The following is a 23,087-nucleotide window of genomic DNA, read 5'->3' as shown; positions in this document are numbered from 1 at the left end:
GAGAGAGACTGGGGGGAGCAGGAGAGATGATGGGGGGTGCAGGAGAGACTGGGGGGAGCAGGAGAGATGATGGGGGGAGCAAGAGAGATGATGGGGGGAGCAGGAGAGATGATGGGGGAGCAGGAGAGAGACTGAGGGGAGCAGGAGAGATGATGGGGGGAGCAGGAGAGAGACTGGGGGGAGCAGGAGAGATGATGGGGGAGCAGGAGAGAGACTGGGGGGAGCAGGAGAGATGATGGGGGGAGCAGGAGAGATGATGGGGGAGCAGGAGAGAGACTGGGGGGAGCAGGAGAGATGATGGGGGGTGCAGGAGAGACTGGGGGGAGCAGGAGAGATGATGGGGGGTGCAGGAGAGACTGGGGGGAGCAGGAGAGACTGGGGGGAGAGATGATGAAGGGTTTGGGAGATCTACCACCCCACGGTACGTTAATGAGCTATGCACAGATCAGTGCTGATCTGTGGGCATCTGTGAAGCGCTCTGTGATATGGCTTGTGGGGCTACACAAATACAATTTGATTAGATTTTAGAAAAAAGTGGAAATTCAGATACACTCATACTTGATGAAAACACTCAAGTCGGAACAGGCCCTAACATCCCACACCAAATAACACGTGATTTCATGTAATAGCTGGCGGCACATACTTCATCTTGGCTGTTTTATTTTGTTATTGAGTTCAGTCCTGCGTTGTTTTGTGAGCAGTTCCTCTCTCTCTCTTCGACATCCTGGGTTTATTAAACTCCTGGAAGATGTGGGGGTGTTGATGTCGCTTTCGGCAGCAAATCGCTCTGCCTCTCGACCAGCCATCGAGACAGCTCCCATGCCTGGTCTTCCAGAATTCATCCATCTAGTCCACATAAAAGTTTCATAATTGAACGTGATAACAAACACGCAAGGAGAACAAGCTCATGAATTATTAAGTGTTGATGATGTTCTGTAGCGGAACAAACTAAACGTATTTCTATCTGTATAGTGTCTCACTCACTCACATACTTCATTCACTTTCTCACTTCACTCACTTCACGCACGCACTCACTCGGAGAGGGGGCATACTAGAGTAATCAAACCTTACTTCTGATTAAGCAGGATCACTGGCAGATTTGTCTTGATAAATATAAGCATATCAGCATTTTTAGGAGTCAACCTGTTCCTCTTCTCATCTAAAATATGTCCTGCTGTGCTGAAAAGTCACTCCCTATCTACACTTGTACAAAGTCCGGAGAGGAAGACTCGTGTTGCTTGTGCAAGAGCAGGAAAGCGGTCTTTATTGGCCTTCCAAAGAGCAGTGGCTGTCCGTGACTGTTTTCGTTCGAATGCGGGTCTCACAGAGTAACGACGCACAACCGACTATTTCCCGATAGACAAAAACTATGACAAACGATATAGTATGGCTTCAAAATTTACAATTAGGAGGCTAACAAGTAACACTAGCAGGTAGTAGCATTGCTAGGGTATTATGCTATGTTATTAGGTAACGGAAGCTATATAAAGCTAGCTAGCTTCCGTTGTGGAAAAATAACTCTGGTGGAAGCGTCGGAAATATTTACGCATCTAAAGGTTAAAGAATAATTTCTTACCACTGGCGGCTTGAAATGCCTATATAACGTTTATTGAAACGTCTCTGATAGTAGTTCTCGCAGATTTTATGTCATCTGATCGGCCATGTTTGATCGGCCGTTTTGAGAACGCCGATCAAAACCAATAATGGGACTGTCGGCCAATATGGATCGGCACCGATCAGATTGACGCATCCCTACTTACTGGCAGTCTTTGTAAATACAGTGTAATATATAATTAGGTGCACTTTACGCGTATCCTCCCACCTTTCTGTTTGGAACTCCCACTTTCCCCAAGACATTTACTTTGACATTACATTTACATTTATGCTTTTAGCAGACGCTTTTATCCAAAGCGACTTCCAAGAGAGAGCTTTACAAAAGAGCATAGGTCACTGATCATAACAACGAGGTAGTCCCAAACATTGCAAGCATCCAAAACATGAAGCATACATTGTGAAAAACCAAACAAGTGCCAAAGGGAAGACCCATAAGAGCATGCAGTTATACAAGTTACAAATTAAAACAACATGAACCCCAAAAAGTGCAAGACTTTACCTGTAGAAGAACAATCAACAGTAAAATATTTCACAGCGAGTATAAGAGTTCAAGAGTTAACTTCGTTATAACTAACCTACAAGAGCAAGTCTCTCAATATGAGTCTTATCCTGGAGGAAACTAACATCAGGTCCAATCAAGCATCCTAAGTGCCGTTGTACTCCCGGAACAAGTGCGTCTTGAGCCTTTTCTTGAAGGTGGGGAGACAGTCAGTGTCCCTGATGGAGGTGGGGAGCTGGTTCCACCATTGGGGGGGGGGCAGGCAGGAAAAGAGCTTGTGTTGGGACCGGGCGGTCTTGAACGGTGGGACCACCAGGCGGTTGTCTGAAGAAGATCGTAGGTGACGGGTGGGGGGTGTTAGGCTGCAGGAGAGACTTGATGTAGTCGGGTGCAGTTCCGTTCACTGCTCGGAAGGTCAGTACCAGGTCTTGAATCTGATACGGGCATTGATGGGTAACCAGTGGAGAGAGATGAAGAGCGGGGTAACATGGGAGCGTCTGGGTAGATTGTAGACCAGGCGGGCCGCTGCGTTCTGAATCCTCTGAAGAGGGCAGATTGCACATGCTGGAAGACCAGCGAGCAGCGAGTTGCAGTAGTCCAATTTGGAGAGGACCAGTGCTTGAACAAGCAGCTGGGTGGAGTGCTCAGACAGGTATCTACTGATCATCCGGATGTTGTAGAGGGTGAATCTACACGACCGGAAGACTGCAGCAATGTGGGCTGAGACCCTCCCACTTTCCCCACGACCCTCCCACGTTCCCCATGACCCTCCCACTTTCCCCATGACCCTCCCACTTTCCCCATGACCCTCCCACTTTCCCCATGACCCTCCCACTTTCCCCACGACCCTCCCACGTTCCCCACGACCCTCCCACTTTCCCCACGACCCTCCCACTTTCCCCACGACCCTCCCATTTTCCCCACGACCCTCCCACTTTCCCCACGACCCTCCCACTTTCCCCACGACCCTCCCACTTTCCCCACGACCCTCCCACTTTCCCCATGACCCTCCCACTTTCCCCACGACCTTCCCACTTTCCCCATGACTCTCCCGGAACGCATATTGAAAGCGCAACTTGCCTGTTCTTGCTCATGTGGCAGGCAATCTGCGATTTTACCCAAGTGCGCCCTGTTTGTAAATAGCCCGCATCGTTAAGTCAGACAGTCTTTGCGAACAATTAACGCCTGGAAACAGGCGCAAACGGCTTGATAAATGAGGCCCTGTGTGTTTCTACATGTTTGAGTCATTAGTGATGGAGCAGTGAAGAAGCTGTTGGTGAAGGGCCCTTATTGAAGTTGCTTAATGGCTCCCTATGTACATATGCACACACACACACACACAGCAGTCTGAAGTGTGTGAGCAGGTTTGTTCTGGTCTCAGTGCTGCTGTAGGGGGATGTGGCGTTCAAATGTTTGCAGTTGAACGCACATACGCTGTAGTTACAATGTAGTGTAAAGACCCTGGTTTTCAGGTCAGTGTGAGAGGTCAGAGGTCAGGGTCATTACTGATGCTGTGTGTCTTCAGGAGGGAACCCGCGGGGAGTGTTTGCGCTGGGCCAGGTGCAGGGGGAGTGGAAGATGTACGTGAAGAGACCCCTGGACCGCGAGGAGCAGGACCTCTACACACTTAACGTAACCGCTAGCGACGGACTCTTCGTCACCAGGGCAACGGTGGAGGTGGCGGTGACAGACGCCAATGACAACAGTCCCATTTGTGACCAGGTCAGTTTGTCCTACACACACACACACATGCATGCATGCATCTCATACAACACACACACACACACACACATGCATGCATCTCATACAACACATTCACTCACCCACACTGTGGGCCCCATATTCTAACGCTTTTGTGCCACTTCAGGCGCATTTGTTTCGCAATGTGCGTGTAAAAGCATGGCGAGGTATGTACAAACATGCCGCACTGAGGTAAAAGCGCAGACTGCCTGTCGCGGGAACTGAAAATGGCAAATTGCGCTTTTCCGTGTCATGCATATGCATTCACGGGAGAGTCAAGGGGAAAGTGGGAGTTTCCCATAAAGAGATGGGAGGGGATGCGTAAAGTGCGCCTAGTTATGTATTCGGCGGTATGTACAAAAACTGCCTGTAAAAGTGCACCTCTATTTTGCGGTGAAAATTCTCCGCTTTTTAAAAGCCGGCTTAAACCAGGATGCGCATATGCCTCCTGGTGAAATGGCAGTTGTAACCCGAGCAAGACGAAGACAAAGGCCAAAGGATTTTTGCCACAAGGATCACACCTTTTGAGTTGAATGAACACAAAATCATTAAGCGGTACAGATTAAGCAGCCATGCAATATTACAGTTACTTGAAGAAATCAAAGATTACATTGAATCTCCAACTCAGCGTTCACATTCCATTACAGCAGTTGTTAAACTCCTAGCTACATTACAAATATTGGCATCAGGATCATTTCAAACAGTCATCGCTGTTTTGACTTCGGTGGCTGATCCATGATAGAAAGAGAGAAGGAGGCCCATTCAATTGCGTGATTAAATTAACGGCGTTAACGCAAACCCAAATTAACGGCGTCAATTTTTTTATCGCGCGATTAACGCTCTTTTTGACCAAGCAAACTTTGTTTTTTTCACATTCTGTTGCAACAACTACTGACGTTAGAAAAACTACAATACCACACCGGATCTAGCTAGACCGGAATCAAAACAACAGGCACGCCACACACTTGTTTGGGCTTGCGAGCCGGCTAAAGAGTAGTAGCAGAGCCCCTATACGGATTAGACATTCTCTGGTAGTAGGCTAACGTTACGTTTTGAGTTGATTGCCAGTGCCAGACACCAAAATGGATGCCAATAAGATTCTGAATGGAAAGCTTACTTTTAAAAGGTTGCCAAATGGTTCCATTGACAAGACCAAAGTGATCAGTGTGTTCTGTCGTTGTGAACTGAGCTATCATCGCAGCACGTCGTGGTGAGCTATCATCGCAGCACACAGCTGATGCGAATTCTCCGCCCTCTCGTCAAAGCCAGGCGATTGCAATGTTGTTTTCAATTTAAAAAAAACATTTGCACGAAATCCTAACCACTTTTCCATGTTGAGAAAAGCATTAACATTTGAAAAAAGAATGGATGAAAAAGAAATCAAGGGACATTTACAATAGATAAAAATGTGCGATTAATCGCGATTAATCGCGAGTTAACTATGACATTAATGCGATTAATCGCGATTAAATATTTTAATCGTTTGACAGCTCTAGTACGTACATGAGGCCCTGTGTGTTTTAACTGTGTGTGTTTTCCCTGTGTGTGTGCAGGCGCTGTACACTGCTTTGCTGCTGGAGGACGTGGCGCTGGGCCGGGTGGTGGTGAAGGTGGGGGCGTCTGACCCAGATCTGGGGCTCCACTCCTGGCTGCAGTACTCCCTGCAGGGCCCAGGGGCCCTGGACTTCACTATGGACCCTGACACCGGTAACCCTCTCTGCTGTTACACCCAGACACCAGTGTGTATGTGGTGGTGTGTGTGTGTATATATGGTGTGTATGTAACGTGTGTGTGTGTCCAGGTGAGATCCAGACCGCGGCCCCTCTAGACCGGGAGAAGACCCCGGTATACCGGCTGGTTGCCCAGGCAACAGACGGGGGTGGTCTGTGGTGCCGGTCTGTGGTGCAGCTCACCCTGCAGGACGTGAACGATCACGCCCCCGTGTTCTCCCTGCCGCTGTACACAGCCAGCGTGTACGAACACACAGCACCCAAAGCCCTGCTCACACGCATCCAGGCCAGCGACCCCGACGAGGGTGAGACCACTTCCTGCTCCTCTCTCTCTCTTCCTGATCCTCTCTTCCTGCTCCTCTCTCTCTCTTCCTGCTCCTCTCTCTCTCTTCCTGATCCTCTCTTCCTGCTCCTCTCTCTCTCTTCCTGCTCCTCTCTCTCTCTTCCTGCTCCTCTCTCTCTCTTCCTGATCCTCTCTTCCTGCTCCTCTCTCTCTCTTCCTGCTCCTCTCTCTCTCTTCCTGCTGCTCTCTCTCTCTTCCTGCTCCTCTCTTCCTGCTCCTCTCTTCCTGCTCCTCTCTTCCTGCTCCTCTCTCTTCCTGCTCCTCTCTCTCTCTTCCTGCTCCTCTCTCTCTCTTCCTGCTCCTCTCTTCCTGCTCCTCTCTTCCTGCTCCTCTCTTCCTGCTCCTCTCTCTCTCTGCCTGCTCCTCTCTTCCTGCTGCTCTCTCTCTCTTCCTGCTCCTCTCTCTCTCTTCCTGCTCCTCTCTTCCTGCTCCTCTCTCTCTCTTCCTGCTCCTCTCTTCCTGCTCCTCTCTCTCTCTTCCTGCTCCTCTCTTCCTGCTCCTCTCTCTCTCTTCCTTCTCCTCTCTCTCTCTGCCTGCTCCTCTCTCTCTCTTCCTGCTCCTCTCTTCCTGCTCCTCTCTCTCTCTTCCTGCTCCTCTCTTCCTGCTGCTCTCTCTCTCTTCCTGCTCCTCTCTCTCTCTTCCTGCTCCTCTCTGCCTGCTCCTCTGTCTCCCTTTCTGCTCTTCTTTTCCTGCTCCTCTCTCTCTGGTAGAGGTTTGTGGCTCATCCTGCCTGTATCTCAACCTTAACCACTTTCTCTTCCTCCTCCTCCCCCCCCAGGCTCCAGTCGCAGGGTGCTGTACTCCCTGGCTGACTCTGCAGGGGGCAGCTTCTCCATTGACCAGACGACAGGCATTGTGGTTCTGGAGCGTTCCCTGGACCGCGAGCAGCAGCCGTCCTACCTGATCACGGTGCGGGCCTCCGACCAGGGCTCGCCGCGCCTCTCCTCGCTGGCCAACGTGACCGTGACGGTGCTAGACATCAACGACAACCCCCCAGTGTTCTGGCGTCGTGACGCGCTGGCCAGCGTGGCGGAGGACGCGGCCCTGGGGGAGGAGGTGCTCAGAGTGCACGCCGCCAGCAAGGACATCGGCACCAATGCAGAGATCACATACAGCATCCGCTCAGGGAACGAGCACGGGAAGTTCCACATCCACCCTCTGACTGGTGAGGAGAGCGGAGAGGGGAGAGGGGTGCAGTGAGGAAGGGTGAGGGAGGATGATATGCTCACATGAAGGGTTGGGAGGGAAGGACGTAGAGTTGGTCTGTTGACGCCCTCTTTAACCCCTCCTCTCCCCCCCCAGGAGCCGTGCTGGTGTCCAGCCGTCTGGACTATGAGACCTGTAAAGACTACTTCCTGACTCTCGAGGCCACAGACGGCGGGACTCCGCCCCTCAGCGCCGTCACCACGGTGAACATCAATGTAACGGATGTCAACGACAACGCCCCCATGTTCAGCCGGGATGCCTATGCTGCTGTGGTAGCAGAGGATGCCGCTATAGGGGAGCCCGTCGTCAAGGTGAGCCACGCAGCAGAGATGGTACAGTCCACACAGCAGAGATGGTACAGTCCACACAGCAGAGATGGTACAGTCCACACAGCAGAGATGGTACAGTCCACACATCAGAGATGGTACAGTCCACACAGCAGAGATGGTACAGTCCACACAGCAGAGATGGTACAGTCCACACATCAGAGATGGTACAGTCCACACAGCAGAGATGGTACAGTCCACACAGCAGAGATGGTACAGTCCACACATCAGAGATGGTACAGTCCACACAGCAGAGATGGTACAGTCCACACATCAGAGATGGTACAGTCCACACATCCTCCACTCAGGTAGAAGAACAGATACTCATGGTTAAAAAGACGGTAAAAGTACTGACTAGTCAAACAAAGAAGTGTGGGCTCTGACATATTCTTCAGGAAAAAGTAACCATGACTACCACCTGTTTTAGTGTCACACTGGTAACTGGACCTCACATCATATTAATACATGAAACCAAAAATATATTATAGACGCATTTGTGCATTTGCCAGGAATCCTTTTTGACACAGACAAATTCGAACATTTCCCTCATATAGAGGAGAGGAGAATAGAGAAACCTAAAACATAGTAGATTCAAGCAGAGCAAAGCAAGCACAATGAAGTAGAGTACAGTAGAGTCCTTATCAAGTACTCATCAATGATGAAAACCTTTTGTTGGAAACTTTCTTTCCAAAATACTTTTTCAACCTTTTGAAACTTTCTTTTAAAATGTTTCAACCTTTCAAAACTTAATTTCTTAAACCTCAAAACTAGAACACAAAAAAGGTTCTAGTTCTTTCAAACATTTAACCTTTCCAAAGTTTTTTTTAAATGTGTTTTCCCCACGCACTTTAAAAAAAAAAATATATATATATATATATATTTGACCTGTGTGTGTGTGTATAACCTGTGTGTGTGTATGTAACCTGTGTGTGTGTAAAACCTGTGTGTGTGTGTGTATAACCTGTGTGTGTGTGTGTGTGCAGCTGACAGCAGAGGATGTGGACAGCCAGGTGAATGGGGAGGTGGAGTACTCCATCATTAGTGGAGACCGAGACAAACACTTCTACATAAACCCTGCCACTGGCCTCCTGAAGATCAACAAGCAGCTGGACCGAGAGATGGTGAGACACACACACAGGTTACACACAATAAACCTTTAGATTTATTGGTAGCTTAGTTTATTTAAGCAAATATGACAAAAAGTGCTTCTCAACAACATTACCTACCCTGCTTTAATGTGGTTTCTCATGGGCAAGTCAGAAGTTAGTTTTGTGTGCTTGCTCCCCAGGTGTCAGGGTACTCTCTCTCAGTCAGAGCCCAGGATGGAGGCTCCCCCCCCATGTTCTCCACTGTCACGGTCAACATCGACGTCTCCGACATCAACGACAACCCGCCCACCTTCAGCCCGGCCAACCTCACCACCGTCATCCAGGTGAGGGGAACCCCGGGGGTTCAGTGAACACACTTTTAAAAACCTCAACAAATCTATAAATGTTGATCTCCTGTTTCTCCTCCTCCTCTCCTCTCGTCCTCCTCCTCTCTCCTCTCCAGGAGAACAAGGCTATTGGCACCAGCATCCTCCAGCTGTCCGTCACCGACCAGGACTCCGCTCACAATGGTCCTCCGTTTGAGTTCCATATCCTGTCTGGCAACGAGGGCGGAGAGTTCCTATTGGAGCGCGACGGGACTCTGGTAGCCAATCAGGTGTTCAGGAGAGAGCTCGCCACGGAGTACGTCATCATGGTCCAGGTGAGGAAACCTTCTGATTGGCCAGCTTTACCCTGTAGCTATTGTGATTGGTCCCGCCATGCTGAGCTGTCCCTGCGTGCAGGTGAAGGATTCTGGGAAGCCTCGCATGTCGTCGTCGTCCACGGTAACGGTGCGTGTCATAGAGGAGAGTCTGCACAGGCCCGTGGCGTTGCCCCTGGAGATCAGCATTGTCACCATGGAGGATGAGTTCCCAGGCGGGGTCATAGGTCAGCTCCATGCCACCGACGCCGACCCGTATGACGCGCTGGTGTTTGGCCACGCCCCCCCAGCCCAGCGCAGCCTCTTCAAGATCAGCCCCCGTGACGGCCGCATCATCGCCCTGAGCGGGCTGGACGCAGGACGCTACGCCCTCAACGCCACGGTGACAGACGGACGCTTCACCGTGAGCGTGCCCGTGAGCGTGCACGTGCGGCAGGCGTCCCTGGAGATGTTGCGCCAGGCGGTGACTGTGCGCTTTGAGAGCGCCGCGCCACACCACTTTGTCGCCACGCACCTCGACGCTGTCGTCCGGGTGCTGCGGGTCGCCGCGGAGACGCAGGGGAAGAGGGACGAGCTGCACGTGCTCAGTCTGCAGCCCGTGAGCGGGACGCAGCAGCTGGACCTGCTGGTCGCCGTGGAGACGGCAGAGGGAGGGTTCTACCAGGCGGCGTACCTGACGCAGAAGCTGAGCGCTGGCAGGAGGAGCCTGGAGCACCTGCTCAGGGTGTCGGCCATCCTGGAGAAGAACTGCTCCGGCCTGGACTGCAGGGGGGGGCGCTGTGAGCAGAGCATCCAGCTCGACTCACACCACCTGGTGGTCTACTCCACCCCCAGGATCAGCTTCGTGTCTCCTCGCTTCCACCGCTCCGCCCACTGCTCCTGCACAGGTACTTCAAGACACACCTCACACACACCTCACACACACCTCACACACACCTCACACACTCCTCACACACACATCACACACATAGTAACATCTCAGTAACCCCCCCCCCCACACAGACTCCAGCTGCCCCCCCTCAGGGCTGTGTGAGGGGCAGACCTGCCCCGGGGACATGCAGTGCGTGGCCTCCGGGGGCACTGCTGGGCCCTACGTCTGCCAGTGCCCTGCTGGGAAGCTGGGGGAGTGTGCAGGTGAGTGTGGAGCACAGACCCTCTCTCTGTGTGTGGGGGTGTGGGTGTGGGTGTGGGGGTGTGTGTGTGGGTGTGGGTGTTGCCTCAATCTGCATGTGTGTGTGTGTGTGTGATAGTATGATCAATACAGGTTTCTTCTTCTTGGGGTGTGTTTGTATGCAGGTATGGTGTGTGTGTGTATGTTTCTAGTCTATGTTTACCTCTATTCTTAGGAAAATACTGTGTGTAGGGACTCTTGTGACTGTATCCTGTGTGTGTGTGTGTGTGTGTGTGTGTGTGTGTGTGTGTGTGTGTGGGCAGGCCAAGCGTCTCTCAGCTTCTCAGGGAACAGCTATATAAAGTACCAGGTTTCAGACGGCCTCAGAGGAGAGATGAAGCTGGAGCTTCGAATCAGAACCCTGCAGAGCCGAGGAATCATCATGTACACACACTCTGACCCCTGCACCCTGCTCAAGGTACACACACACATATACTCCTCGTAGACACACCCTACATACACACACACACTCCTCACACACACCTCACACACACACACAAACACCACACACACACATGGACTTCAGACGCTTATGTTTCTGCACTACTCATCTGTTTGTTTGTAACCTGTTTTTCTGTTGAACTAAACTGTAATGACCGTTCACAACTGTTTCTTTTACAAAGGACATAACTGACTCTGTAACCCCCCCCCCCCCCCCTCTCCATGGCTCCTCCCCCAGCTGGAGGAGGGAAGGCTGTGGTTCCAGCTGGACTGCGGCAGCGTCCCTGGCGTCCCTGGCAGTGCCTTGGGAGCTCTGGGCATCTCAGGGCGGCCCGTCAACGATGGCAAGTGGCACTCCGTGTCCCTGGAGCTGAACCCCAACTTCACCAGCCTGGCTCTGGACGACAGCTACGTGGAGCGACGCCGCGGACCCCCACGCATGCTGCCTCTCGGCCCTGACGGGGCCATCTACTTTGGAGCCCAGGTGGGCGTGACTGACGTTTCATCCTCATAAGCATCAGCTGTTATAACACCACAGCACCCTCTAGTGGGGATCTACAGTTACAAATCCAGCTGACGTCTCCCTTCCTGTGTGTGTGTGTCCAGGTGCAGCCCCCCAACCCCGGCAGCCTGCTGGACAGTAAAAAGGGGCCCATGGTGCTGGATGGCTTCCAGGGCTGCCTGGACTCAGTGGTGCTCAACAACAACCAGCTGCCGCTGCACAACAAGCGCAGCCGCTACGCCGAGGTGGTGGGTCTGACGGAGCTGAGGCTTGGCTGCTACCTCTACCCCGACGCCTGCCTCGCCCTGCCCTGCCTCAATGGGGCCACCTGCACCAGCCTGCCCTCTGGTGGTGAGTGCTGGAACAGAAGCTGTAGGGGATTGGGCACTGGAATTCTCTCACTTCCTCCTCGTTGTTCAAGAGGAGACACACGCACACACACACACTCATTCACACACTTACACACACTCATTTTTTCATTTCCTGGCTATATCGCACAACAAACATAAGCTAGTCTACGAAGCTACCATGGAGCAAAGCAGAAGGCAACAAGAAGAATCTCTGCTTTCACTGTATGTGTGGGGAAAAAACTTAGAAAGGTTGAATTCATTTGTGCTTATTTGGGGGGGACTAGAACAACTTGAACCCTTTTTGTGTGGGGAGACAAAACTTTTTTTTAAGTTTCGAAAATAATACATTTAAACAAATAACGATTTAAAATAAAAAGTTTTAAAAGGTTGAAAAAATATTTAGCTACAAATATTTTCCAACTAAAAGTTTGCATCACTTGATGAGGACTCTACTGTACTCTATTGCGCTCTGCTCTGCTCTAATCTTTCTGTATTAGGCTTCTCTGTCCTCTCCTTTCTGTGTGTTTGGGGAAAAAACATTTAAAAACATTTACCAGAGTCCTTTTAAACATGAGTATATTTACTGCCATCTCTGATGAACAGACTCGCACACGCACACGCTCACACACACCTGTATCTGAGAGGTCTGTGACCAGTCTCCCACACACCTGTATCTGAGAGGTCTGTGACCAGTCTCACACACACCTGTATCTGATGAGGTCTGTGACCAGTCTCACACACACCTGGATCTGATGAGGTCTGTGACCAGTCTCACACACACCTGGATCTGATGAGGTCTGTGACCAGTCTCACACACACCTGGATCTGATGAGGTCTGTGACCAGTCTCACACACACCTGGATCTGATGAGGTCTGTGACCAGTCTCCCAGGACGGTACAGTCTCTGTGAGGGATGGAGGAGGAAGTCATTGATTGCTGGTAACCATGGTGCTGTGCCATGTTCCGTGTGCCAGCTGGCAACCCTGGTGTCATGGTTACCTCTCCAGAGACAGGGGTCTCCCTGTCCAACATCTCAGATGAACTCATTAATGTGTCATTACCACTCAGGTCCCCTTCTCTGCTCTTTCCATCTCTCTTATCTCTCGCCTTATTTTAAGAACGTATGTTACGTTTTCAGCCCCTGTTTCCTATCCCCCATCATCGACCTCTACAGACTCATCATATTTCCTGTTGTCAAATCTCACAAACAAACACACACACTCATGCTCTGATACCCCCTGTTATTACTGTTGTCATGCCACTCATGCTGTGATACCCCCTGTTATTACTGTTGTCACGCCTGACTTCTGTCTAAAGGTTATCTGGGGCTTTGTGTGTGTGTGTGTGTGTGTGTGTGTAAGCTCACTCTGATAAACACAATGGCATTTCCCTCGTTTGCCAAGGTGATTTCCCTACTGTGCGTGTGTGTTTGTGTGAGCTGGAATGTAAGTGTTGTGAGCCTGCGTGTGTGTGTGTACCAGAGTGATTTCCCAGAGGTGTGTGTTTGTGTTCGGGCTGGCAGGCTGGCTCTCACCCCTGCCAAGTCTCCACGGCAACGCTGCCAAAAACCAAAACAATGCATGTGCACACATGAACACACTCCTGCATGTTTGTGATAAAGTGTGTCTGTGTGTGTGTGTGATAAAGTGTGTGTTTTGAATGAAGTGTGTGTGATAGTATGTGTGCTGTGTCTCAAATGTGTGTGTGCCTCTAAGCTCTGTCCCAGTACCACATGTCTCCTTTATCCTGAGCACTTCATTTATCCTCTCCTCCTGTCTCTTCTCTCACCATCTTTCTTCTTTCGCCTTCTCCCCTCTCTCTCTCCCTCCCTCTCCCTCTCTTCTTACCCTCTCTTCCTCCACCTCCCTCCCTTTCTCCCTCCCCCTCTCTCCCTTCTCTCTTCCTCCCTGTCTTCTCCCTCTCTTCTCACCCTCTCTTCCTCCACCTCTCTCCCTCCTTCTCTCTTCCTCCCTGTCCTCTCCCTTTCTTCTCTTCTCTCTTTTTTCTTCCATGTGCTCTCCCTCTCCCAGGTTTTGCGTGTAGTTGCAGCCTCCAGTACACCGGTGGGCGCTGTGAGACAGAGGTGACGGCATGCATTCCCAATCCGTGTCAGAACAGCGGCGTGTGTAAAGCCCTCGGCAATGCCTTCCTGTGTGGCTGTAGACGAGGCTTCAGAGGGTTGACGTACGGATCTATCTACATATATATATATATACATATCTGTCTGTCTGGATATCTATCTACTCATTTATGTATTTTAGTTTTATCTTTCTGTACCAATATCTCTCAATCCATCTATCTATCTTTCTATCTACGTATCTTTCTATCTACCTATCTTTCTATCTACCTATCTTTCTATCTACCTATCTTTCTATCTACCTATCTTTCTATCTACCTATCTTTCTATCTACGTATCTTTCTATCTACCTATCTTTCTATCTACCTATCTTTCTATCTCCTTCCTGCCCATCCGTCCGTCCGGGTTTTTCTGACCCTGTCCTGTGCTGCTGTGATTCCTGTTGCGCTCAGGAGGTGGCAGTGTGAGCTACTTCCTGCGTCTCAGAACTAGAGCCACTTCATTCTGATTGTTGCTATTCTCACTGTTATATATATGAATACATATATATATATATATATTCACACACACTCATCTCTCTCTGCCTCCCTCTCTCTTTCAATTTCTCTCTGCCTCCTTCTCTCTCCCTCCCTCTCTCTGCCTCCGTCTCTCTCTCTGCCTCCCTCTCTTTGCCTCCCTCTCTCTCTTTCCATCTCTCTCTGTCTTTCGTTCTCCCTGTCTATCGTCTCCCTCCCTCTATCTCTTGTCTCCCTCTAACTCTCCCCTTCCTCTCTCCCCTCTCTCGCCTTGCTGTTTCTGACTCTTTCGTTTGTGTTGTGAGACGCTGTTGTCTGAAGACAGAAGATGGTCTGATGTCTCCTTCTACTCCCTATCTCTAACTCCAATTCCCTCCATCCCCTCCTCCCTTTATCCTTCCCTCCCTGCCCCCTCCCTAACTCTCCTCCAACTCCCTTCATCCCTCTCTCTCCCCCTCCCTCTCTAACTCTCCTCCCCCCACCCTCCCTCTCCCCAGATGCCAGGAGGATGTGAACGAGTGTGAGCGGGGCTCTCCGGAGGGGGAGTGTGAGAATGGTGGGGTGTGTGTGAACACTCGCGGATCCTTCTACTGTAACTGCTCCCTGGGCTTTGTGGGGCAGCGCTGCGGGCTGCGGCCCGTGGTGGTGCCCGACATGCAGGCTGGCCACGCCCTGCTGGGGAAGGAGGAGCTCATTGGCCTGGCTGCCGTGCTGCTTGTCATCATCGTCCTGATCGTCCTCTTCATTGCGCTGAGGAAGAAAGTGTTCCAGAAGAACTACTCCCGTAACAACCTGTCCCTGGTGCAGGACCCGGCCACGGCCGCCCTGCTCAACAAGGCTAACGGGCTGCAGTTCTCAGCACTGCGCTGCTCTCCGGCCGACAGCCTCAACTTGTACGCAGAGGCGGGGCTGGGGCCAGGGCTGGGGGTCGGGGGGCCCCCCCAGGTGCCCGTCAGGCCGATGGCGTACACGCCGTGTTTCCAGGGCGACCCACGCTCCACACTGGACAAGATGGCGGATGGGCGGGGGGCGGAGCTGACCGAGATGACCACCTTCCACCCTGAGTCGCCACGGATACTGGGCAGTGGCGGGCGCAGGGGCGTGGTGGTGTGCAGCGTAGCACCCAACATGCCGCCCGTGTCGCCATGCCGATCTGACTGTGACTCTCTCCGCAAGAGCCCTTGGGACGATGAGGGTGAGAGAGATGCAGTGTGTGATCTTCTTATCCTGACACACTGTGTGTGTGTGTGTCTTATAAACCATCTTGTTTTCCAGGATGTGCAGTGTTGTCAGCAGCACATCCATATTCATATTACACAGAATCATCTCCTGGTTAACAAGTTCTTTCTACTAATTAGACAAGCTGGTTGGCTTCACATGTTTAGGTGTGGGTGTGTGTTTGCTGCCAAGCAGCCTTTTCTGCCTAAGTCAAAGCTGGGTGTGTGTATATTGTGCTATAACAAAGACTCAAGGTATTGACAAGCTTTCCCCCTGAATTTCTCTCTCTGTGGCCTAGCGTAGTTCATGCATTATGCACGCACACACAAACGCAGTCCCTCAGCCAACCACTGTTGCCAGCCAGTCTCTTGTAGACATACAGTCTTGGTCAATCTTGCCACTCAGTTGAATCATTGTTAACCTCCTCCAGTCTAACATGATGCCCTTCCCTGACCCCTGACAGGTAAGATGGTGGACATGGGCGACGAGGTCACCTGTTTCTCCGGGAGCAACAAAGGAAGCAGCTCCGAGGTCCAATCATTGAGCTCCTTTCAGTCCGACTCCTGCGATGACAACGGTAAGACCTGCCCTCTTCTCCCCATCATCCAGCTCAGCGCTGTAGCCGCCACCATGGCAGCCATCACCATGGACGCCAGACATGTAGACACGTCACAGGATGTTGTCACCAGGCACAGTGGAGCTATGTTGCAGTGTAGTATATCCAAGTGTAGGATATGTAAGTGAAGGATATGTAAGTGTAGGATAGGTAAGTGTAGGATATGTAAGTATAATGTAGAAGCATATTGTATGTCCTGTAGTTTTGAATCAGCCTGCATGTTAGATGAGTTATCCAGTCGTAGAACTATTATTCTCAATAGCCTAGCTAACCTTGTAAGCCTAGCTATCTTAGTTAGCCTCTCTAACCTAGCTAGCATTGTTAGCCTAGTTAGCCTTATTAGCCTCGTTAGCCTAGCTACATCCTCATCAGCACCATGGTAGATTCATCAGCTGGTTCCTCAAACTGCTGCTAGCTGAATGTTTCATCCTGCTGGTGTTGTGTTGCTGTGCTCAAGTCACATCGCTTGAAAGAGCTGGGGTGTTTTCATAGTTATTACAATTATTTTAATTTGTTTCCATAAAATGTGGCTGTTGATGTCTAAAAAGCTGCTGATTTGACAATATCTGACACATGGTCAGCCACACTGTGGTGATGATGTTGTTGTTGTTGTTGTGGTCGTGTCAGTTTGTCTGTTTTGGTTTGGAGTTAAATGTCTGTCTGCTGCTTCTTATTTTCCAATCTGCATTGTCACCATAACAACCGTACATAGCTGGGGTTACCACATCCTGCCAGCCATGCCCACATCCATGTTGCCATGCCAACATCGATGCCACTTCCATTCTGTATCCATGGTCACAGGTCTAAGCAGAATTTAGCTCTGCTGTCTCCGGGTATCACTGGGTCATCTGTGGAAATCCTATTTTCCTGGGGGGTGTTCCATTAACGTAGATTAAGGAAAAGCCAGGCTCACTTCAGCGAGAGTTCCGTTCCATTCAGGTGGCTTATTCTAGATCCAGCTAAGTAACCAAGGTAACTTATACTTCTGAACTAACCTGCTCCGTGTCAGTCTAAAAGTCGAGCTAAATTAGGATGTCTTGCAAATCATTTTAAACATGCTGATACAGAATGGCAAAAGACAGTTCATTCAAGTGAATTCCAGCCCGCAAAGCATTTTTGTTCCGTCCGTGTTTGGAAACAGAAGTGCAGACTTTTTGACCCAGCATGAATTAATTTACGTGTTAACTTAATCTCCAAAGAATGTATTAATTTAAATAAACAAGTTAACAAATAATGTCACTTTCACTGTTTTCAAAAGCCATTGGTTAATTGACATACAATAAGGCCTAAAATAAGCAATGGGTTTTGACAAGTATAGTCAATGATGGCGTATCTGTTCTTCAACCCTGTCGATGAAAGTGCTCAGATTATACAAAGAGTGTTTATCCCACCAGCCCCAAGGGTCTTCAGAGACTGAAGTAATGCTTCCCTGACCAGTATCTGTGGAAGCGGTATAGGTTCAGCAGGTCCAGCATAGTTTATCTAGATCGATTTTATTGTCTTCCTTAAAACATATATATATATATATATACATACAGTATAGAAAAACACTTAAACAACACTTAAGGATGGCAATGAACACATAACAGCAGCCTACCATCCTTTGTAGAAAGTAGAGTAGTAGACTATAGTATTAGAAATGTGGGTAGTAGACTGCAGTCTATGTAGGTACTGTAGGCCTAGACTATGTAGCCTGCTGGAATCACACGCAAGGAAGCAAACTCACTGTGGCCAAGCCTTGACCACTGTTCAGTCTGTCTGCATCTCTGTGTGTCTTTGCATGTGGGACATTGTTGAACAGGGTTGGTGACTTAGAAAGGTTTAGCAAAGGCAACTATGCCAGGAAATAAGAAGGGTATACTTGCTCCAAAACGGCACCTGAATATTTCCATCAGTTTTCCAGGTCATCTTGAAACACAAAGAATCAAGGAGACTTTTTATTCAATTGAATTAAGTATTTTATTGTTTAAAGTATAATAATTGGATTTGGATTAAAAATGCATGCGTAAAAAAATACATATATATTCTTAGTCATGATGAGCAATTTTGAATGACTGTTCTGCCAAGCAGAGTGTACTACAGTTTGGGTTACCTTCTGATCTGAAAGTCGGTGCTGGATCTGTGCAATAATACTTATTTCAGTATTTTAAAGCTCAGCATTTAGCCCATCAGTTAATGTGTGTGGCAAAGTTATTTTGAAGTGATATACACATTTTGTTCAATATGTAAAGACAAAAACATTATTAGCCCACATCAAGTCCAAACCTTGTCTTAAATGTATACATAACCTCCAACTAGAATTTTCAATTGCTGCAGCGTTCTTTTTTTGGTTATTATTCTCAGCCTCCTGTTGAGAATATCGGCCAGTGATTACTGTCAGAATGGTTTCAGGCAGTTCATCAAATTACGCTAATTATCAGTAGGCCTAAATGAACATTAGTTATGTTAAGTAGATTTGGTAGGCCTACAATTTACGAATTTAAACCATCAAAAATGTTTTTCTAGATCGTTTCATCGTTTCACTGTTAATATTGGCATTATTGCAAATATTCGGGATAACTCAAAAATCCAGTTACACTGCTGAAAAAGAACACCGCTTTGCTGGTTTACCCTTTTTGCGATATAACTCTTATTTTCGACGACCGCCTGATCTGGCCTGCTTCGGTTCTCTGTGTGATCGCGCAGTGTAAGCTTATTGAGGTTTGAATTAGCATTGCCTGTTAGTGGAACGGCTTGAGGCTTAAGTCTAAGTTGACGTTTACCTAAGCTAGGTAAGCTTTTTTTTTGCAAGCGCGGCTTTCAATAGCGACGTTGATGGAATACCCCCTGGTGTTTTATTTGTATTATTTCACAGTTGTGTGTTCTTTACCCAAGGCTGTGGTTCAGGTGACTTAGTACTGAAACAGCTGCTCCATGTAAAGAGTTCAATCACAGTTTAAACATGACAGAGCCTTTGAGTTCCTCCAAGTCATGATCATATCAGAGATGACAGCCCAGCCTTGACCAATAAGAGAGAGCCTATAACCAGCCTGACAAATAGGAGAGAGCCTATGACCAGCCTGAACAATAGGAGAGAGTTTATGACCAGCCTGACCAATAGGAGAGACCGTATGACCAGCCTGACCAATAGGAGTGAGCAGCTGTCTGACTGTCTCATGTCTCCTCTTCAAGCCTCCATAGTTACCGTCATTCGACTGGTCAATGATGCTGTCGACACGATCGAAAACGAAGGTACCATGTTCCATCCTCTCTCGCTACTTCTCTTTCTACCTCTCTCTATTCCTCTCTCTAGATCTCTCTACTTTTCTCTCTCTCGTTTTGTGCCTCTTCTTTGACAGAAGGAAATGGCTGATTAAGCTTCAGTTTCTCTCTCACACACACACACACACACTCACACACACTCACACACACTCACACACTCACACTAGGAAGGCATTTGGCCGGGAGTTGTTCCTCTGGTCCTCTGTGATGTTATTGGTCCAGAGAGGATGCAGTGATCTCTGTGACACACACAGTGGGCAGAAAGGTCAGGGCTGAACCAGGCATGTCACACTGACACATACACACACCCTAACACTCACACACATACACACAAGGCACTCACACTAAAACACACTAACACACACACAGCTGCAGGAGAGATCCAATGGGGTTCCAGGAGAGATAAAACAGGATGAACAGAGAGGAGGGAAGAGGGGGAGGATGATGGAGGGAGGAGGGGAGGAGGGGAGGAGGGGAGGCTGATGGAGGGAGGAGGGGGAGGATGATGGAGGGGGGAGGGGAGGAGGGGGGGATGAGGGCTACACGTCTTGCTGGATACACACACACATTATAAACATTATAAACACAAAGCTGTTTAGGATGCATGGACCATTCCTCCGTTCAGTGTAGTCCATTCTTGCACTACATTGTGTGATAGAGTGTGTGCGTGCATGTGTGAGCGAGAGTGTGATAGTGTGTGTAGACGGAGTAGTTAGAACTCACACACACTCACACACACTCACTCATTCTCAAACACACACACAAACACACTCAGTCTTTCAGGAAGCCAGCACCTGTCTGGCACCTCACTCTGTCCTTCCGGCATGCACACACACACACACCACACACTCTTAAGCTTTCTCTTCTCCTGTTTCCTCCCACCTGACAGTGTCAGTCATGGACCAAGGTCAGAGCTACAATAGAGGTGACTCTCTCTGTACATGTCTCTCTCTCTTCCCCTCTCTCCCTCTCTCTCTCTTCCCCTCTCTCCCCCCCCCCCCTCTCTCTTCCTTCCCCTCTCCCCCCCTCTCTTCCTCTCTCTCTCCCCCTCTCTCTCTTCCTCTCTCTCTCCCCCTCTCTCTCTCTCTTCCCCTCTCTTTCTTTCTCCCCCCCTCTCTCTCCCTTCCCCTCTCTCTCTCCCTCTCTCTCTCTTCCCCTCTCTTCCCCTCTCTCCCCCCCCCCCTCTCTCTTCCTTCCCCTCTCCCCCCCTCTCTTCCTCTCTCTCTCCCCCTCTCTCTCTTCCTCTCTCTCTCCCCCTCTCTCTCTCTCTTCCCCTCTCTTTCTTTCTCCCCCCCTCTCTCTCCCTTCCCCTCTCTCTCTCCCCCTCTCTCTCCCTTCCCCTTCCTCTCTCTTCCCCTCTCTCTGTCTCTACCTATCTCTCTCCTTTCCATTTTTGTCTCCCTTTCTCTTCTTTTCACTCTTTCTGTCTCTCTCTTCTTCTCTCTTCTCCTCTCCTTTCTTTTGTCTCCAATCCCCCTCTTTCTAACTACATCTCTCTCTCATCGCATGTCCCTCTCCCACCTGCAGCATGCATCCACCTGTCAGACAGTGTCGGTGGCGTTGACAGCAATGCATTCTGGGATGCTGCAGTTGACGGGGCGAAACCCTCCGTTCCCTACGGCAACCAGGACCACCATCCTCCACCGCTCCTCTTGTGTTTTGCCACGTTTGTAGCCTGCAGCCTCTGTGATGTGTCGTGTGATGTCATGTGATGTGTCATGTGACTAGCTGTGACTCAGTGACAGGAGGTTGCTAATCCTGAGCGTTGCTGCATGTCTGTCATCATCACGATGTATGCAACTCTGTCCAGCTGTGAATCATGTCCCCATGACCTCTGGAAGCCTGGCATGACCCCTGACCTCGACCAGACCTCATCCTGCATGTTGTGTAACCTCCAGAATAAAGCTAACAAGCTCTCTGAACTCAGTTTTTTTGTGCTGGTGTAGCTGTCCATAGACGTGTGATGGAACCTGCTGGCTGTGTTATGGTTCCTGTCTCATGCTGGCTGTGTCCTGGTTCCACAGCATACCACTGGGACACGTCTGACTGGATGCCCAGCACACGGCTTCCTGACATCCAGGAGCTGCCCACCCACGAGGGGGCCCCGGGGGGCCAGGCGGCCCCGGGGGGCCAGGGCCCTGGGTCGGCCCAGTTGGGGGGCAGCAGCCGGGAGCTGGAGACTGATTACTACCTGGGGGGCTACGACATTGACAGCGACTACCCCCCCCCTCACGAGGAGGACTTCCTGGGCCAGGACCAGATGCCCCCGCCCCTGCCCCTGGGGGAGGACTACCAGGAGCCCCCCTACGACACGCTGCCCCCTGCCCAGCCCCCCTCCCAGACCCCCTCCCAGACCCCCTCCACCCAGAGCACCCTGAGCGGGAGAGGCGTCCACATGGCACGTCCACACTTCCACCCCAGCCAGTACCTGCCCCCCCACCAACCTCCCCAGGGGGGGGAGGAGTTCAGCCCACCTCTGGCAGGGGGGGGGGTGCCCGCGGGCAGCGTGGGGGAGGGGGAGGGCTCTTTGAGGCTGTCGGGCGGAGCCTGGTCGGCCTCCGACGCCTCCACGCCGGTGCTGGATGACTCTGCGAGCAGCGACCTGGACAGCCTGGATGACACGCACCGTGGCAATACCGTCACCATGGAGATGCCGCTGCGCCGCGGTGACACCGTCACCATGGAGACACAGCTGCGCCGCGGTGACATCGTCACCATGGAGACGCAGCAGCAGACCGAGGTGTAGCCTCACCGTGACCCTGTCGAGGAGACACTGGGGAAGAGGAGGGGGGAGAGAGCGGGGGTGTGGGGGGGAGAGTGACGGGGAAGCAGGTAGTACTCGAGATAAGAGAGCAGAGAAGTAAGTGAACAGCCAGGATGAGAAGAGAACCTTCTGGAGATGAACCTTCAGACATAAAGAAGTTACAATGGACAAGAGGATAAAGATACAGAATGTTAAAGTGAAGGTAGAAAACAAGGACAATCACCCCCTTATCTAATACCCCCCACCTCCAGGTCAAGCACACTGAACTCTCTACAACCCTAACCTGCCCAGAGCTTGTACAGAATGTGAGACAGTATGAATCCAGTATCAGGATGAAAGGGATGACAATACTAGTGCAATCAAACCTGCCTGTGTCCATATTCCAAGAAAATCATCTGGGGTCTCATTTATACACATTGTGTACGCACAAAACGGGCCTGAAAATGTGCGTACGCCACTTTCCACGCTAAGGTTGTGATTTATAAAAAACGAACTTGACGGGAGAATGTGCGGTCCTCCACGCAAACTCTGACCCTCCCGTAGGCCTACGCACATTTTGGAAACAGTTGGAATTGGGGACACAGATGACCGTACTGTAGTCAGACTGCAGAAAGTAAATGTGGGAAGAACGATTACTCGTAATATTTATATATCTAGCTTTCCTCACACGTTTTTTTGCACTCCATTTCATTATTATCATGAAGATTAAATCCAGCAGTGTTATTTGCGCTTGTAGTCCTACTGAGTGATAATTGTTCCATAAACACCTTGTACAATCCAACTAAAATTTTAGATCAAAATTCAGCGCCGCCTGTCTCACCATCAGATTGTCCACTACGGGGGTGCAGGAAAGGGATATTCCCTGACTGCATGGAATACAGGATAACATCACAAATCCTACCTTTACATAACTGCAGAACACAGTGTATAACTAAATATATTTCTTTAATACTGTGCATATATCC

At 50.1% G+C, this 23,087-nt stretch overlaps 1 protein-coding gene across 4 annotated transcripts in view; it reads left to right on the top strand.

The window, feature by feature from the left end:
* Positions 1-22,139, top strand: part of fat3a (FAT atypical cadherin 3a) — a 76,272-nt gene extending 54,133 nt beyond the window's left edge. For 2 of the 4 annotated variants that reach the window (XM_047035329.1, XM_047035333.1), the window contains exons 12-30: positions 3,639-3,835; positions 5,407-5,560; positions 5,655-5,888; positions 6,705-7,091; positions 7,229-7,443; positions 8,442-8,579; positions 8,747-8,890; positions 9,010-9,207; positions 9,290-10,094; positions 10,210-10,341; positions 10,642-10,796; positions 11,058-11,303; positions 11,426-11,672; positions 13,702-13,855; positions 14,761-15,458; positions 15,945-16,058; positions 19,269-19,328; positions 20,248-20,283; positions 21,383-22,139. In XM_047035329.1, coding sequence (XP_046891285.1) covers positions 3,639-3,835; positions 5,407-5,560; positions 5,655-5,888; positions 6,705-7,091; positions 7,229-7,443; positions 8,442-8,579; positions 8,747-8,890; positions 9,010-9,207; positions 9,290-10,094; positions 10,210-10,341; positions 10,642-10,796; positions 11,058-11,303; positions 11,426-11,672; positions 13,702-13,855; positions 14,761-15,458; positions 15,945-16,058; positions 19,269-19,328; positions 20,248-20,283; positions 21,383-22,104 — 5,036 coding nt within the window. In that variant the 3' untranslated portion in view covers positions 22,105-22,139. The remainder of the gene's footprint in view (positions 1-3,638; positions 3,836-5,406; positions 5,561-5,654; positions 5,889-6,704; positions 7,092-7,228; positions 7,444-8,441; positions 8,580-8,746; positions 8,891-9,009; positions 9,208-9,289; positions 10,095-10,209; positions 10,342-10,641; positions 10,797-11,057; positions 11,304-11,425; positions 11,673-13,701; positions 13,856-14,760; positions 15,459-15,944; positions 16,059-19,268; positions 19,329-20,247; positions 20,284-21,382) is intronic. The other 2 variants (XM_047035330.1, XM_047035331.1) reach the window with 2 other exon arrangements.
* The last annotated feature ends 948 nt before the right edge of the window (positions 22,140-23,087 follow it).

This window comes from Hypomesus transpacificus, chromosome 15 (assembly GCF_021917145.1).
Source record: "Hypomesus transpacificus isolate Combined female chromosome 15, fHypTra1, whole genome shotgun sequence".
Lineage (NCBI taxonomy): Eukaryota > Metazoa > Chordata > Actinopteri > Osmeriformes > Osmeridae > Hypomesus > Hypomesus transpacificus.
The sequence above is the reverse complement of the archived record's forward strand: the minus strand, read 5'-3'. Positions and strand labels throughout refer to the sequence as shown.